This window comes from Chelonoidis abingdonii, chromosome 1, assembly GCF_003597395.2.
Source record: "Chelonoidis abingdonii isolate Lonesome George chromosome 1, CheloAbing_2.0, whole genome shotgun sequence".
NCBI lineage: Eukaryota > Metazoa > Chordata > Testudines > Testudinidae > Chelonoidis > Chelonoidis abingdonii.
In genome coordinates, this window is record NC_133769.1 from 135,496,635 (window position 1) to 135,515,462 (window position 18,828).

Here is an 18,828-nt window from a genome sequence, read left to right on the forward strand (position 1 = left end):
AGGGATCTGGGGCAAAAATCAGTACTTGGTCCTGCTAGTGAAGGCAGGGGGCTGCACTCAATGACCTTTCAAGGTTTCTTCCAGTCTTAGGAGATAGGTATATCTCCTATTATTAATAAATTGTATCCTTATTAATAAGAAACAAAATGAACCTGTGCAGAGCTTAGTCAAGGAGCTTGAAAATGATATGGATGGTGAGAGGAAGCTTGTGAAGCAAGTCAGAGGGACATGGTCAGAACAGCAGATGGGGAAGATTATCTTAGAAAAAAGAATGCGGATAGAGAAGGTGATGGTGGCAGAGTACAGAGAAGGACATGGCAAAAGCAAGGTTGCAGTGGTATGGAATGATTGCACAGAAAGAAGCAACAGTTTGTCAAGAGCTCAAACATGCAGTCGGAATAGAGAAAGGAGTTAAATAGGACAAGGACTTGGTGCACCTCGCTGACAAGGAAGGTAGAGGAAAGATTGAGAAAATGTTTAAAGAAATATGGAACCCAATCTTATGGGCTGTGTACAAAGAAAGGAAGGGAGAAATGTGGGAAGATATCAGGACAATAAAGTATTAAAAGGGATCTGTTTATCTCGGAGCAACAATATGCCACCTGCAGTGAGAATGAATGACAACAAAAGATAAAGGAATGCTGAGGGAATTAGGCTATATCCAGAAACAATGCTGTTAGTCTGGCTAGTCTGAAATGTGACTCAGTAAAGCCCTGTAACTGTGTGTACTACAGTAATAAAATATATAAAATAAAACTTCGCCTGTCACTGCTCAATTTAACTACTCTTCAGTGCTTACCCTCTGAAGGTCTCATTGACTTTTGAACCATCTGTTCACATGCTGCTATTGATCTGCCCCTTCTCCTGTACAAGACTTGATTCCAGTAGTTTTTCCCCCTCCAAATATCAACATTATATAACGCCTGGTTTTTTATTAACATATTGACTTTATTTTCTGTCTTAAGGAATTTATGATCTAAGACCCTAATTCCGCATTAGAGCCTGTGAGTATGGGCTCCTGGGCCTGCATGGAATCCTACTTGCACTGAATAAACTGAAAACAGTAAAGTCAACAGAGCACCAGGAGTGTGTGTAATCAAGAGCAGATAGGTTCAAAGGGTGATTCTCATGCACATTAAAGTGTAGATTTTACCTCTGGAGTCAAATTCTCTTCTGGGTTATTCCAGCACAAACCCAAAGTAACCTACCTTTCCAACAGAATTTGGATAATTTATTGCAGTATAAATCCCTGTTAAAAATTCCTATGTTAAGAAAAAGTTTGCATTGCCTAAGAAAAGAGGAACTATTTACCCAGGAACAGTTATCATCTACATTTTATCAAAATGTTGTCTACTTCTTTATGAACCTAAAGGAAATGAATAGATTTGAATATCACCCTATATATGTAAAACAACAACAAGGTTATAAGATGCAGACTGTGGGGCTGATGCGTGAAAAGCCTTATTAAAAATAATGCAAAACACAGCACATTCTCTTTGGAAGGAATCATCAGAACAATTGTTCTTCCAATACTGTTAGCGTCTCTTCTTAACTAACTTATTTTAACAAGTTATATAAGCAAGATATGTTGGCTTTTCCTACATGTGGAATATGCTTGAGAAGAGTCAGCCAAGGGTGAGTTAGGACAAATTACACCACCACCATAATCTTCAGATATAACATCAGTCATTAGTGAGGACACATTGACCATATCCAGAGCTAAATCCCACCTAGGCCACTTTCAACTGAGCAAGCTTCCTATAGGGCCTTTTATCTGCAAGTGGGAGCGAGAAGTACCACTTCCCAGTCATAAAATCCTTCCCAGAGGACAGGAATATTTTTCATCACTCCCCATCCAGCAATTCCAGGCATTAGATCAGCATTTCTCAAATGTGGTCAGATGCGGCCACCTGGGAATTTTTCTGTGGCCACAACAGCTTCCTGGGTGGAAAATGAGGAGAAGGCAAAGCAGCAGCCCCTCCCTGCAGTGCCCAGCTGTTGCCCGGGAAGAGTTGCCTTGGTGTTTGTTGGCGTCGCCAGCTGGGGATTGGTGCCCTGCACCGTGCAGCCTCCTCGGGGGCCCAGGCAGTGCTTCTGCAGATGTGTGGAGCTGCTGTGCAGGATGAACCTTGGATTCCACAGTTGGCTGGTGAGACCCCTGACCCACCTTCCCGAGAGTGGTGGGGGCTCAGGCTTCAGCCACCGCACTCCAGTGGTGGGATGCACCTCCGAGCTCCCACTCCCAGGCTCTGGCTCCAGGCTCCTGCCCCTGGTGTTCCTGCTTCCAGGGCTCTGGGCTCCCAACCAGGGCTTCTGCTGCAGGGCTTTGGGTTTCGGGCTCTGGGCTTCCGCTCCCAGTGCTCCCACTCCAAGCTCCTGGTGGCGGGGCTTTGGGCTTCAGCCCCCAGGGCTCAGGCAGGGCTTCAGCAGGTGCCAGCACAGCATGCCATGGTCAAAAAGCAAGGACCAGGATGGGCCTGGGGTGCGAGACTGTGGAAGGGAGATTTGGGCAATGAGGGGGGGGAAGGCAGCGGATCCCTGGGGGGGATGGGTTGGGGGCTGTGGGAGGCAGTTGGGGCCAGTAAAGAATATCACCCTATACATGTAAAACATATGTATGTTATTTCTGTTATGGAGTCTGTAAAAACAAAACTAAAAAAAAAAAACAAAAAAAAACAACACTCTACATAAATAAATTACAATGATTTAGACACTTATATTTATTTGTTTTTCCTAAAGTTAAGTATCTCAGCACAATTTGTCGGAGCAGCCAGCGGCAAGAGTTGGTGGCTGCACTCTGAGGCCACCAAAAAATTTTTTGTGAAAACCCCGGCATTAGATCACACTTGTGCCCACATCCCCTAAGCCTTCAGTTAAGGTTTCAATGCTTCCTTCAATGCCTGGAAAAGCACCAGTGTGGGAACATCACCTGGTTACCATTTGCAGGCTACCAGTACAAAAAAAGAGGGGAGTTTCAATGTTTAACATACTCAAGTTGTGAGCACTGGTCCCAGCCATTTTAAAAGGCATGCTAATCTGTCTTCCTCACCTCCTCCACACACTACTATGATCTAGAATGAAAGAGTTTGTGCCAGCACAAGCAGAAAGATTGGTCTGAGACTGTCTCCTTTTACAACTCCCAAACTGCTGGCTTTATCTCTTTTAGTTTCTCTTTGCCCATTGGTACTGGTCCCCTTCCTGCATTGTTTTACAGTTCCTACCACTGGTCTGTCTACAACACTGCACTTGCCCATGAAGCTTGCACAAGCACGCACACTTCTTGTGAACGCAGAGTAGGTTGACCAAGTGTCCGGTTTCCGATCAGAACATCCAGTCGAAAAGGGACCCTGGTGGCTCTGGTCAGCACTGACTACCAGGCCGTTAGAAGTCTAGTCAGTGGTGCTGCGCTGCTAAGGCAGACAAGTCCCTACCTGTCCTGGCTCCACACTGCGCCCCGGAAGCAGAAAGCAGGTCTGGCTTCTAGGTGAGTGGGGGCTACATAGAGCTCCACATGTTGCCCCCCCCCCAGGGGGGGTGCAATGCATGCGGCCTAGAGCGGCAGGTGGAGCCTCTGGAACCCCCGCGTAGGACCCAGACATGCTGACTGCTTCCTGGGGGTGCGGAGTGCCACTGCCAGGACAGGCAAACAGCCTGCTTTAGCCCCACTGCACCGCGGACAGGGAGCCGCCTAAGGTAAGCCCATGCCCCAACCATGAGCCCCAATCCCCTGCCCTGACCCCCCCCTCCAACCCGGAGCATCCTCCTGCACCCCAAACCTCTCATCCCCAGCCCCTGCCCAGAGCCTGCACCCCCAGCCCGGAACCCTTCTGCACCTGCACTCCAACTCCCTGCCCCAACCCAGAGCCCCCCCCCACACCCTGACCCCCTCACCCCTGGCTTCAGCCCAGAGCCATCACCCCCTCCCACATCCCAACCCCTGCCTCAACCTGCAGCCCCCTCCTGCACTCTGAACCCCTTGGCCCTGCCCCCCAGCCTTGAGCCCTCACTTCACCCTTCACCCCTCATTTCTGGCCCCATTTCTGAGCCCGCACCCCCAGTTAGAGCTCTCGCCCGCTTCTGCACCCCAACCCTCTGCCCCAGCCCAGTGAAAGTGAGTTGAGGGTAAAGGAGAGAGAGCCACTGAGGGAGGGGGAATGTAGTGAGGTAGGGGTGAGGCCTCAGGGAAGGGGCGGGGCTGGGGGTTGTTTTGTGTGACTAGAAAGTTGGCAACCCTAAAGCTGAGTCATATCAAGGACACAGCAGCACACAGCAGGAGGCTCGTTCCTTATGCACCTGTGCCTGGGACAGGAAAACCACAACAGAGTGGAGCTTTGGTGGGCCCCCTGGAGCAGGGAGGCTGCCCTGAGGTGGCTGCTGTCCCACAGAGGAGGCAGAGCTGGTCAGAAGAGGGAATCTGCCTGAGCGAGATGAAACTTGAAAGTGAGGACTGAGTTGAAAGATTGTTTATCTGTTTACTTGTTTTTATTAAGAAAATAAACCTCCTTGAAAGACACTGCCTGAGGCAGTGTGTATTTTGGAACTGAGGAGAAGCTGTGCCGGTGACATGGACCCTCATCTAGAGTGATGTGGGCAGTAGAGGTCACCACATGGGGAGGGTTCAGAGAAGGCCAGTGAGAATAACCAGGGAGCACAGAAAAACGCTCATGAGGAAGGACTGAAAGGAATGCATTTATTTACATTAGGAGACATGATAAAATTATATCACATAATGAATTATCTGAATATGTGGGTCAGGAAAGTCTGTTAGTCCTGTCTCACAACACCAGCACAAGGACATTCAATTAAACTGAAAGGTGGTGCCAAGCTAGCCTTATGGGCTACAGTGGGAAATTCAACACTAATAAAAGAAAACCTTTTTCATAGGATGTGTGATTCATGCCCACAGGATGTGATTTAGGCTAAGAAGATGGGATTGGATATTTATATGAACAACAAGAATATCCAGTTGTTATATCTAATGCTAAAAACAGTATGGGAAGAGAGAGAGGCTCATGCAGCAAGGATGCAACCAAATTTAACTATGAGAGATTAGAATGTGACCTAATGTGGGGCAGATCGTAGGATACTGGACTAGATGGGTCTGCTCTAGTATGGCAATTCCTGACTCTATGTAAAGTAACCTTTCCATCCTCTAAATTTTGGGCCTTCCGTGTCTTATTTTAGAACAGGGTGGATTGATTTAAATCATCCATTTTTAATCCTGTTTTGCATTTTTTTTTGAAGTCCCCCCTCCCCTTTAGATAAAGTTGATTCTCATTAGTTGGTGTAATCTGGTATTTCTTTTTGCAAGAAGGAGGGTACACTACATCTATATACATTTAAGACATTATATAACTTAACATACATTTTTTCAAAGCCATAAAATACGTTTTATTGATATAAAATGGTAAATAACAGTTCATATTTACTAGACTATAATTGTTACTCATGATTTGTATCAAGTTGCAGTTAGATGAAAACTGGAATTCAATACATCTACCTTAAATATGCTGGATTCATAAGAAAAATAAGCTTATCAAAACAAGGTTTTGTGTTTGAGACTGACTGATTTATTAAACAAACGAAGGTAGTGATTCCTCAGTCAATTAAATGAATCGTTTCTGGTCCCGGAGACCTTAAAGATTTTAGAACTGGTAGATCTCATTTTCTTACAACCTGGATTTTATTCACAGATTGAAAGAGAACAAGCTTTCCTGCTTTTTCAACTCTTAATATGTTTCTCAGCTTTGAATTAACTAGCTGGCTAAATAGAAATGAAGAAAATATTCTCTCTGCACCTGCAGATGAGACTACGACTATCAGCAGGTCATCAACAAACACAGGCTCCAGTTTAGCTAGTGACTCCCACTCATTCAGTGGCAAGGGTGCCAAGTAGGGAGTTTCAGACAGGACAGGAGGTGGGCTCCCAAGCAGAATGCTTGTTAGTGTGGAATATGAGTTCTGCAGAGAGGTGTGTTTCTCCCAGCTTGTGCCCCTGGGGCAGAGAATCAGTTTTTTGTTTACAAGCAGAGACAGAGTGATTAAGAGAATTTAATTACCAGCCCTTTCTTAAGGGTCTGAAAGTCCTTAGATGAACCTGTAAAACAGGAATCCCTGGTGGAGGAGGGAGGTGTTGAAGAGAACACAGGGGACTCAGAAGAAAGACAGCTAAACCTTCTGAGCCAAGTTTACATTCAGAAAAGAGGGAGATGCGGGGGGGAGGGGGAGTGAAAAGAAGGGGCCAAAACCCAGGGGAGGGATAGCAGTAGTATAGAGAAGTTCCCACTCTACCTGTGGTACCCCATCACTGTACTATATGCTAACCCATAACCAAATACCAGCGTCCCCCCATACTCTGTATGTTGCCCCCGATGACTAATGACTGACACATCAAACTCTTTGTATCATCTTTATTTAAATATTTTCTAATAAACTTTTAAATCTGAGGTTTACCACTGGAAAAGACCACTCCCGTCCTCACCCTGACTTTTCACAAAGTGGCTCTAAGCTGTGGCTGCTGATCTTCAAAGAAGGTTTTCATGTCTACTCTTATCTCAATGACTGGCTGCAATTGAATCATTCCAGGTAGCTGTCACAGCAGCTATGCAAAAGACTTGTGTTCAGGAGCTGGCTCTCATTAAACTCCTCACACTACTCATGCCAAACAAATTACTTTAATTGAGGCAGTCCTGGATTCAATGTATGGAAAGGCATTCCTGCCAGGAGACAGGTATCACCAGATGTGCACAGCTACAGGACCCTGAAGAAGCACTCATGTCAACCAGTGATATTCTTCTTAGGGCTAATGAGTTTAATGGCTTTATGTGACTCCATTTGCATGACTGATAGTGAAACATCTCCACCATTGGTTGCCAAGATTCTATATTCCAAACATGGACAAAATGTCCCCATTGCTAACATTGCCCAGAGAAGTGTTTCATTCTCTCCACTGGTAAAATTGGACAGAATTTTCAGGGGAAAGCTATTTACCCCTCCAGTTCCCTTGGCAATCATTGTTTCGTTTTCCTCTCCTCATTGGGCACTCACTGTCAAGGCCTCAGGGTCTGTGGCCACTGGAACATCTGGGAGATGAGACTACATATCAGTGTTCTGGAGCTGATAGCAATTCCAATCCTCTCCTGCATTCAGGGATGAGTAGTTCAAGTGGTCACAAACAACCCTTCAGCCATGTGCTATGGCAACAAACAAAGGATCTTGTCCAGACCATTCTGCAGCGAGGTGATGGCTTTCTGGAAACAATTTACAGATTAAAGTCTCATGTTTCAGGGCATAAACAAATGATTAATTGACAAGGGTTAAGAAGGAACTTTCCTTCAGGGCAGGTGTAAATGTGTGGGGCTCCCTATCCACTCCAAACAAATATACACATTCCATAAAATTAGAGCTCACCTATCTTAGGGTAAATCCAAACAATACAAGACAAAACCCAGCCAAGGTCTTCTCCTTGAGCTTCCTGCCCCTGTGGTTGCTTTACCGAAGCCTAAGCCTTCTCCTAAGGCTTGGCTGTTCCTGGGGTTCCTTCCCTCAGAATCATCTGTCCCAGCTCTTATCTTTGGCACTTTCTGCTTTGATTATTAACTTTCGCCTCTCCCATACCTGGGTAGGAATATGAATCCTGCATCAACGAAACAGCAAAATCCATGTAGCACTTCAGCAGCAGTATCAGCCTCTGACAACAAGGTAGGTGTATGATACAAATATTGCTAACCTGTTACAGCAAGTTATTCCATAATTGTTCTCAGGGGTTTCTCAGAGGGGTTTCTTGCACTTTCCTCTGGCTAGTGCCAGATGTTTCATTGTCTGAGACAGGCTACTGAAGTACATGGCAACTGGTGTGAGAAAGTTATTTACCTTACAGTAACTGGAGTTCTTTGAGATGTGTGATCCTTGTCTGTATTCTCCTGTGGATACAGATGCAATCCATGCACCCAGAGCCAGTGAATTCTTGAAACCAGCATCTGTTGGTCCACACATGCGCCCTTGCTCTCCTTGTGCCTCCAACTGGGGATATAAAGGGCAGAGTGGTCTGACTGCCTCTCCAGTCCCTTCTCTAACAAAAATCCCAGAACAATCCAAAGCAGAGGGGAAGGAGGGTGAGCAGTAGAATACAGACCGGGACCAGACATCTCAAAGAACCTCCAGTTACTATAAGGTAAGGAACTTTCACTTCTTCGAGTGCTGGTCCCTGTGAGTGATAAGCAGTAGTCAAATAGGAGGAAGGTAAGAGGATGCAGGCAGCATGGCCATTTTAAGGACTGCCTTCTCAAAAGGATACATCAGTGGAAGAGTCCTGTACTAACACATAGATATTGAATCCCAAATGTGTGGATGGAACTCCATGTAGCTGCTTTGCAGAAGTCAAGTAGAAGTACTTCTTGAATAAATGCCACTGACATTGCTTGTGCTCTCATAGAATTAGCTCTCATCCCACAAGGAAAAGGAATATTAAACAGCATATAGTACAGTAAGATACAGGCAGAGATTCATCCTCTGAGAGGATATAGCTTGACCTCAAACTCTGTCCAATCTGCAATCTGAGAGATTTTATGATTTGTTTTGTCCATTGCTGGCTCATTGCACACTGAGGGAATGAAGTCTCCTCTCTTCTTCAGAGGTGTGCGTATTTTCAGAAAAAAATGCAAGTAAGAGAATAGACTGGTTCAGTCTGAAACTCAAACTACTTTGGGGGTGATCTGAGACAAAATCTCATTGCATTCACATCCTATGGAATATGTGGTAAATTGAATCCCACCATCAGTGTTCTGAGCTCACCTATACTCCTGTCTGAGGCAATGGCTACAAGAAATGCAATCTTTATGGATAGGAGACACATGGAACATATAGCTAATAGCTTGAAGAGAGGCTTGAAAGAGGTTTAAGTCTCACTGAAGAATAGGTTCTGATTAAACTCCAGAATCTGCTAATTAGTGGGTGAGCAAAAACTGAGTAACCACATAAAGGTGGTACTCACAGACTGGTGTCAGTGTACCCATAAAGAGTTAATGGAAAGACCCACTGTTTTAAGTGGGAAAAGGTAGTCCAGAATAAGGGGAATATACACATTCTCTGAGGATATACATTTTTGATGTGCCCAGATAAATGCTTCCACTTTGTTGTTACATTTTCTAGTTGAATCCTTTCTACTATTAGTAAGAATGCTTTGCACAGCTTCAGAACAAAAACATTCTAGAGTTCACATCTGACACTGGGTTCACTCACCACTGAGATGCCTCTTCCTGGCTGCTCTGGGGATTAGCTCTCTCCAGGTCCAATGCCCCCTTCTATTACATGTTCATGTGCCCTACTGCCTCTCTATGACCCAGGATGTTCTCTCTTAATGGTTTGGCTGCTGATGTACAGGATGGAGTGTTCTTCTCCATCAATGTCCTGTGAAAGTATTGCCCCAAGACCCACATCTGTCTGCAGTGTAAATCATCTTGAGAAGTCCAGATGTGAGAGCACTGGTTACCAATTTAGCTGTTCTTTCAGAGTCTTAAATGCCATGTCACAGGCTTCAGATCACTGAATATTCTCAGGGCTCATGTCCTTTATCAAGGGGTCGCAATGATGGTGAAACTCAATACACACAATACATAGTGCCTGTAGTACCCAGCGAGGCCCAGGATGTGACACACTGGCTTTTTTGTGGTTGGTATGTGGCATTGCTCCACATCTTGTATATTACCAATTAGCAACTTCAGATGTCCACCCCTCACTTTTTTGCTGAGGTAAGTCACCTCCTGGCTGGCCAGTTTGCAGTTGGCCAAGTTGGCAGTTAGTCCTGCCTCTGAGGGATTTCAGTTTTGCAGTGAGGTGTCTTAGGTGATTGTTCCAGTCATAACTATAAATGACAATATTGTCAATATATTCTGTGATGTACCATCCATGCAGTTGAAATACATAGTCCATGAGGCACTGGTATGTGGCCATGGCTCCATGAAGGCCAAAGGGCATAGTCTTAAATTGGTAGAGACCAAACTGTATATAGAATGCTGTCTTCTCTTATTCTTCAGTTGTGAAAGGTATCTGTTAATAACATTTCATAAGGTCAAGAGTGGATACATACCTGGCAGCCCCATACCTGTCTAGCAACTCATCTACTCTAGGCACAGGGTATGCAACAAATTTCTATAGTACATTTGCTCTCTGGAAATCAATACAGAATCAGGTTAACCTGTCAGGCTTCAGTGAAAACATGATGGGGCTCCCCTCCTCACTAGGGGATTCCTCAACCACCCCTAAATCTAATGGGGCCTATAGTTCTAAGCGGACTGTCTTCCACATCTTTTGTGGCAGGGGTTGTAGACTCTCAGACCTTTTTTCTCAGTTCACGATCTATGTGATGGTAGGCCAAGTGGATGCATCTTGGCAGCACTGAAAATACTGAGGGGAAGACTTCCATCAGCTGTCATAATTGTTGTTTTTGTTCAGGTTGGATTTCTTCCATGGATATCAGTCTAATATTATGGCCTAAGGGTACCTGTGGGTCGAGCTTGGGATCAGGTGAATCTGGTGCTATGAGGCGGCCTTCCTGGTCCTACCAGGGCACTAGCAGATTCATGTTATAGAGCTACAGGAGAATCTCAGAGTTCAGGACACCTCAGAAATGGAGGTTGTTCGTAACTCTGAACAAGATGTTACAGACTTCAGCACAGGAGAGTTGGGGCTGCAGCCACAAGGTGTGTCAGGGCTCTGGGCAGGAGAGGGAGGTTGGGGCTTCTGACCTTTGGGGCACCAGAGCTCCGGGAGGGTGGCTCAGGGCTTCTGCCCTGGGGGAGCACCAGGTCTCAGGGCTTTAGACCGGGACAGAGCGCTGGAGCACAGAGGGCACTGAGGCTCCCCACAGATTCACTCCCAGTTTCAGCCGGGGGAGGGTGCGTCAGGGCTTGGGGCTTTAGTTACAGGGGGAGTGCTGGAGCTGAAACCATTTACCATTTTCTTTATCAACCGGAGTGGATCTATGGTGTTGCTGTCCAGATCTCTCAAACGCAATCTGGACAACCAAAGAATAAAGGAGCAGGATGAGAAAACAGAAATTCCATCCCCTTGTCGGTGACAAAATATCAGTTCCCGCCTCAATTCAGGGATAGGGACACAAATGGCAGGAGAATGCTAGACAGTTCTAGCTGGTTCCAGAATGACATTATTAACAGGAAGCACTATCAAGCTGGAGCCAGATGAATGGAGCATGTCCAGGAGTTTGTGCTAAGGATTCTGAACTTCCATCAGTGAGATCTGTAGCTCCTCTGCAACCTTTCATAATAGTTCCTGGAACTGCTTATGGTCAAGATGGAGAGGGGGAAGTAGAGATATTGTAGTGACTGCTTAGTTCAGAGATTGACGAAAACAATCTCACCCCTACTGATGAAATTGACGGTTCCAGCTCCTACTCTTCCTCTTCCATGGGGTCAGGAGGAAGCTCTGGCTGTCCACTTGGAGAGGAAGAGTGGAATGACCCACTAGTGGTCTGTGTGATGTTCCCATCTGGTGCTATTGGGACCAGTGATCTGCTAGGTCACTCTAATCTTTGACTCTGGGAGTCAGTCTTACCCTGCTCTGCTGTGAGAACCCCCTTTCCTGGAATGTTCACGCACAGCCTCTGGCATGTAAGTTGCTCCCAACTACTTGCAACCAAATGACACTAGCCAATACCTCTGATCCCAGACACAACCCTAGGAACCTCCGTCTTGCAGTATCCAGTTATGCCTGCTGGATGCTGCAAACTTATATGAGTTCATCAATTTAACATGTACCAAGCTTGTTATCCCAAGGAGAGTCTCTGACACGTTTCAAACCAAACGCACTGCTTCAAATAGAATAAACAAACATTTATTAACTATAAAGATAGATTTTAAGTGATTATAAGTCAAAACATAAGTCAGATTTGGTCAAATGAAATAAAAGCAAAATGCATTCTAAGCTGATCTTAACACTTACAATGCCCTTACAAACAGGGCATGGCTGCACTTGCAGATGTAGAGCACTGTGAGTTAAACCTGCCTTCGTAGAGCATAATAGGGAAAACGCTGTAGTCTGTCCACACTGACAGGTTCAAGCACACTGTCATGGCCACATTTGTGGCACTTGCAGTGGCATTGGGAGTGGTGCATTATGGGAAGCTATCCCAGCATACAAGTGACTGCAATGTGCTTTTCAAATGGGGGTGGGGTGGAGTCTGACAGGGACTGTGTTGTGTGTATGTGGGGAGAAAGAGAATGACTTTTTGGGGTGCTGAGAGCGTGTCAGCATGCTGTCTTGTAAGTTCAGACCCCCTTCCCCGCCTGCGTCTCTCTCACTCACTCAAAGCAAACGGTAAATGTTTGCTTTTTCTCGGAGCTGATCAGCAGCCAGCTTCTCCGAAATGAAGCTTTGAAAGGGCATTTCTGCATTCGTGCAGCCAATTTCACAACAATGACAAGAGTGGCCACTTGACTTATAGGGGTTATGGGATGTTTCCGGAGACTGATCGCAGCACAGTAACTCATTCACACTGGAGCTGCGGCAAGCCAGTGGGGGCGCAGCAAACGTTATTCCACTCACCGAGGTGGAGTACTAGCAGCACTGTAGCCATGGAGACACAGCGCTGTACGTGCCTTGCTAGTGTGGACGAGGAGTGAGCTAGGGCTCCTGAGGCTGCCTTATTGTGCTGTAACTCATAAGTGTAGCCAAGGCCTTAAGATGCTTCTCACCACAGGCTGGCTGGTTGCACTTCAGCTAGGCTCTCCCCTTTGATCAGCTCTTCAGTTGCTTGGTATAGTGTCTGTAGATGTAGGTGGAAGAGATGTCCTTTCTTCCCTCTTGGCTTTGCCTCCTCCCCTTCAGAATCAGGTGAGCATTACCTCATCGCAGTTCCAAACTGACCAAAAGAAGGGGGGGTGACTCCCTCAAGAGTCTAACAGATTCTTTTGTTGCTGCCTAGGCCAGTGTCCTTTGTCCCTGTGAAGCTGGGCTGGGTTTGTCGCATCCACACCCTGATGAGGTGTGAACTGCCTCTCTTTTTCTGGAGAATTTTTGACTGAGCTTGCTTTAAGCTATGAGGATACATTTTCAGCCTCATAACTATATACATGAAATTATAACCTATAACATCACTAATAACAATGCTCGGTACATCATGAGCCTTCCAAAGACACCCAAGACAAACTTTACATTGAATACCACACAATCATTTTACAGGGATGAATATGGGGGTGTAGGCTGTTCCCCCTAGGTACAAAGCATCACAGACTATGTCAACTCTACAATGTGGTACAGGTCCCACAATCCTCAGTTTGGCCAGTAAGGTGGGTCACAGGGTGATTATGGAGGTCTCCAAAGCATGGGGTACCAATGGTTTTGAGGCATGTAATAAGATGCAGGTTGGTCCAGGTCCCACCTGGGAAGCATGCTTCAAAAGAGGAGAAGTCAGTTCATCGGGTGCTTCAGAGTCTCCTGAGAAAATAAATCCCAATTCTGGATCCACTGGCAGTATTGAGAGTTCCACTGGAGGGAAGCTAAGGGTAGATGATATGGGAGAAGTCTCTCTCCTATTCTAAGTTGCATCTTGTGGTGGACTCAGAACCTCTCTCATAAGCAAAGGACCTGATGGTGATGAAGACTGGTGATCTGGGCAAACAATAATGTCCTCAGCTTGAGCATAAGACTTTGCTCTCCCTTAAGTGTCAGACATCCTGTCAGTCCAAACTGAAGAGGCTGGAGCAGTTACTGTTTGTGCCATAGTCAGGAGAGGCAGAGCCAGTATTGTTGATGGTGGAGGCTCTCAATGGTTGCCTTTTGTTCTCGAAGTTTAGGGTTGGTTGGTGACAGAGGCATTGTTGCCACTGGAGTGTGGTCTGGTGCTGACAGAGCCCTGGATTTATGGACTTTCTTGTCATGATCCTAAGACTTAGGATGTTCTAAGTTCGCCTGGGCTGAGTGGAAAGACTTGCTCAACTTAGACAGGGTTGTATCTAACTTTCTTGAAGCACTCCCAGCTATCTCCGAGACACCACTGATTTCCTGAGGAAACTACAATGCATTGGTCACCTCCCAGAAAATACTATCCTAGCCACCATGGATGTAGGGGTTCTCTACACAAACATCCCACACACAGATGGAATACAAGCTGTCAGGAACAGTATCCCTGATGCCACAGCACAACCGGCTGCTGAGCTCTGTGCCTTTATACTAACACACAACTATTTCAAATTTGATGACAATATATATCTCCAGATCAGTGGCACTGCTATGGGCACCCGCATGGCCCCACAATATGCCAATATTTNTACTCTGTATGTTGCCCCCGATGACTAATGACTGACACATCAAACTCTTTGTATCATCTTTATTTAAATATTTTCTAATAAACTTTTAAATCTGAGTGCCTCACATCATAGCCCCACGGTGAGGTAGAGCAGTGCTGTTATCTCCATTGTACAGATGGGGCACTGAGGGGGACACAGACTAAAGGACCGATTTTCAATGGTTTTTAGGCACCTAGTGGGATTTTCAAATGTGCCTAGAAGGTTAGGGTGCTTTGTAAACCCCATTAGATGCCTAACTGCATCTTTGGGTGCCTAAAAACCTTTGAAACTCTGTCCCTAAGGCACTGACCTGAAGTCATACAGGATGTCTGGGGGAACAGGAGTAGAACCCAGGTCAATAAGGGATAGCTCCCTATTTACTGGACCACACTTTCTCTCTGCTGTATGTTGCAAAAAAGAGGACTGAGATGGGAGCAAAACCAAAGAGGAGGTTATCTGAGACTCCAGCAATTGGTCCCAGGTGATTGGGAAGGATGTCGTGGTTGAAGCAACACAGAGACAGGCAGACAGACAGAAAGGAGAGCACTTAAATGCCAATGGATGGCAGGTTCTGCCCCAGGCTGGTTATACAACAATGCCTGCTGTGCAATTTTAGATTTTAACTGAAAACTATTTTGTTTTGTCATTTTTCGTTCTCAATTTGAGAAAAGGAAGGAATGAGAAAGTGTCATATGAGCGTCAGATGTGATTATACCTCAACTTCTGAGGGTTTCAGCTGTATTCAGGCCAATTTCAGAACGAATAACAGAAATTGCATACACAGAGTCCATAAAGTCAACAATTATCATCATGATTTGTATTATTCACTGGGCACTATCTGTGTGTTCAGCACTGTTCAGGATATGCCAGAAAATGTAGCCCCTGAGCCAATGCACACAAGATGTGTAACTCTAGATAAGATGGCTCAGATATATAACTATTAAGTGTATAGTTAGTGACCATACACACCTCTACTTTGATATAACGCTGTCCTCGGGAGCCAAAAAAATCTTACTGCGTTATAAGTGAACCCATGTTATATCGAACTTGGTTTGATCTGCCAGAGCGCGCAGCCCTGCCCCCCCCCCGGAGCACTGCTTTACCGAGTTATAGCCAAATTCGTGTTATAGCAGGTCACGGTGTATTAACATCACAGTGAACATGTTCTAACATATCTATAAGCGGAGGCGCTCGTGCTTAAGGACTAGAAGATTTGATCCTTCAACTCTCTTTCAAGAGAAAGTGCTGCCCAGAGCTCCTGCGCCTATTTATTTTCCTTTCCTGCCTTCAGTGGCCCTGATATACCTCAGAACTCTCAATTTTTTTCCTCAACATTAAAACATGAAATTTTGTTGGTGTTTGGTTTAAAATATTCTCCTGTGAAAACTGCAACTCAATCACTGTACTGTTGTGTTTAAGACCCTTCTGGAAAGTAACTAGCCTTTAAACAGAAGTGAAAACAGTGTTACCAACTCTTGTGATTTTGTCATGAGTCTCATGATTATTGTTTTCCTTAAAGCCTCAACTCCTAGAGTCAAGGGGCTATGTAATGATTTCAGTCTTCATTCTTAAAGAAAAATGAAGTTTCTGGCCCTTGTGGCTGTGAAGAGTTTCAAAATGTGACCCCAGCACACCCGAAAGGCTCAAAAAGCAGAATGCAAATAAAAAGATCAACTCTTATTATTTTTACATAATCTCATTATTTTAAAGCCAATCTCATGATTTTTGGTGAGCCTGATTCATGATTTTTGAATATTTGGGGTTGGCAATACTACGAAAGAGACTATGAGTCAGTTTCACTTCTATTTAAAGTCAGTTTCTAGTCTATTTGTAGTGAGGTAACAGGCCTACAGTCCCAGGCAGGTGCAGTATAAGCTCATGGGGACATGCCCTAGCAGGATGTTTCCAAAAGATAAATGAGCTATTCCAAGTTTGATGAACTGCAAAAAAGTGATAGAAAAATCTAGGTTACTTTCTACAGCTGTTTCAATTGTTGTATTCAAGAGTTAGTAAAAAGTAAGAATATACATCACATTTTTAAACCTAACCAGCGTCCCTTAAATGAACTGACTTAAGATGTCAGAACATTCAGCATCAGAACTGGGTGGATCTAATATTTATTTAATTTTCTTCCTTTATATAGGAAAAAGAAATTACCTGACAGAAGCACCCTATCTAAATTATCTGCAAAAAAGAAAAGAAAGAAAGAAAAGAAAGAAAAAGAAAAATGCAAGAGTTTTCAGGAACCCAAGTAGACTCTGAAATCACCGCTAAAGTTGCACCCTTTCTCCCATTGAAATCTGAAATGGCACCCCTGTTCAATGATTTCACCGACTCCCAGAAATGTAGGGCTGCAAGGGACCTCGTGAGGGCATCAGTCCAGTGTTTCTCAGCCACGGTCTCGGGCCCCACAGGGAGCAGGTTTCAGGGGTACCAAGCAGGACCAGTGTTAAGACTCTCTGGGGTCCAGGGCAGAATGCCTAAGCCATGCCATGCAGGACTCAAGTCTGGGCCACCCGGGGCTGAAGCAGAAGCCTGAACAACTTAGCTTTGTGGAGCCCCAGGCAACTGCCCTGCTGGATACCCCTTAACATCGGTCCTGGCTTTTGTATGCAGAAAACCCTTGTTGTGGCACAGGGGGCCCTCGAGTTTTTGCAGCATGGGGGGGTGGGGAGGGCTGGGAAAGAAAAAGGCTGAGAACCCCTGGTCTAGTCCATCTTACTTTCTTTAAAACTTTAGCTGTAAACATACATTGCTTAATATTGTCACTTTAAATATAAATTAACAGATTATACTTGGGCCTTAATATAGGTCATTGTAATTTCAAATTTTCAATTTTTAAAAAGAAAACTATATTTAAACTAAAAAGCCGGATTTTTATGTATACAAATAATTGAGTTTTCTCCACCCTCGTTCAGCACAACCACAGGGGTTCCCTTAGTTATGTGCCCTACCAGCCTAGAATACAGTATCAGGAGCGCAAGGCACAACAACCAGGCCCTCTGCCTGCGTTGCCAGAGATCCCCTGCGCTCTCCCTCATTTTGCACCTTGGTGCCTAGCTGCCCCTGTTCCCCCCGCTATTGCTCCTGGTACCAACCCCGTGCTCCCTTCCCCTCCCCCTCTTTGCACCCTAGTGCCTGTCCCTCTACTCCCTCCCCCGCTGTTGCCCCCGGTGCCAGCCTCCTCCCCTCCTCCTCCTCGTAGCTCCCATCGCGTCCCCTCCGTTACACTCACCGGACTCCAAAGTTGCACTTGCCCATGAGGTTGAGTTTGCACAAGTGGAGGCGCTCGCAGCCCGCACACTCCTTGCGGACGCAGAGCCGCAGCGGGGACACAGCGAGCACCCAGCGGGCGCCCCCCTCCTGGTGCACCAGAAACCTCTCGTGCCCCACATCCTGCAGGATCTGCTCCAGCTGCTGCTCAGAGAGCCCCACGTGCTGGGGGATCTTGCTGCACTCCAGCCGGCCCCCGTTAGAGCACAAGACCTTGGTGATGAAGCTGCAGACCGCAGGGTCCGACATACTCACTCTCGAGTCCAGGAGGTTACTGACTAGGCGGACCCCCCACCTGCTCGCTCGGTTTCGTGGGCGGATCAGGCTCCTCCCCTCCCTCTGGAAAGAAGAATCGAAACTGAAGGCAGGAAAGTATGCGTTTGGGGGATGGGCGGCAGGGCAGTGGTTTGAGGCAGCAAATTAAAAACTGATGGCATGCAAAGTATGTAGAAGAGTGAAGGGCGTTTTATACACTGTATTTCCTTTTTTTAATAATGGAGATATATCTAGTTTGTAGAACTGGAAGGGACCTTAAAAGGTCATTGTGGCTAGTCCCCTGGCTTCACAGCAGGACCAAGTACTGTCCTTAACAGATTTTTCCACCCCAGGTGGCCCCTTGAAAGAATTGATCATGCAACCTTGGGTTTAGCAGGCCACTGCTCAAGGCACTGAGCTACCCCTCCCCCCTTTTGAAATGCCTATGCCTTTGCCTTTGCCCTTTTCTGAGACATGCATTTATTCAGTCCCATTTGTAGACCTGAGGGTGGGGGAGACATTCTCTTCTTATTTACAGAATAAAGTTATCCTGGATCTAAAGCTAAGGGATACAAGTTGCAAACCAGAAAGATATTAGTATCAGCTTGAACATACAGTGTAGGAGGCACAGCAGAAGGTCATTTAAACTGGGGGAAGGAGGTGTCAGTGTTTTGCCCCTTCTGCCTGACTCTCTTCTTCCCCTCTCTGGCACTGACCACCCCCAGCAGCAACCTGACTCTCCTGGCCAATGCACCTGTACACCAAATATTAATGAGTGGCATTGCAACCAGGGGGCATGGCCAAAAAGTAGCTCCACGGCCTGGGGGGACCCTGGCCTCACGCCCTCTGCAGTGAAGATTAGGGTAAACATGTTTATATGCAGATAATGGGTGTGGTAAGATGAGGCCCTGAAACATAAGCCCTTGTATCAGAGGCCCGGTATGGGACCTAAGGCCTGAACTAAAGTAAGTGTCAAGACTTTGTTATCATAAAGCAA

General features: G+C 45.9%; 1 protein-coding gene and 1 long non-coding RNA gene across 5 annotated transcripts in view; both read right to left on the reverse strand.

Annotated features, from left to right (window-relative positions):
- Positions 1-17,928, reverse strand: part of LOC116823195 (protein mono-ADP-ribosyltransferase PARP12-like) — a 52,517-nt gene extending 34,589 nt beyond the window's left edge. For 2 of the 4 annotated variants that reach the window (XM_032777617.2, XM_032777624.2), the window contains exon 1: positions 17,539-17,928. In XM_032777617.2, the coding sequence (XP_032633508.1) occupies positions 17,539-17,825 (287 nt within the window). In that variant the 5' untranslated portion in view covers positions 17,826-17,928. The remainder of the gene's footprint in view (positions 1-17,538) is intronic. The other 2 variants (XM_032777607.2, XM_032777598.2) reach the window with 2 other exon arrangements.
- On the reverse strand, positions 4,677-15,489 carry LOC142047477 (uncharacterized). Its single transcript, XR_012656753.1, has 2 exons — positions 14,369-15,489; positions 4,677-6,307 (listed from the first exon to the last, which is right to left on the reverse strand). It is a non-coding gene; the product is annotated as an uncharacterized LOC142047477 (long non-coding RNA).
- Positions 17,929-18,828: the final 900 nt, after the last annotated feature.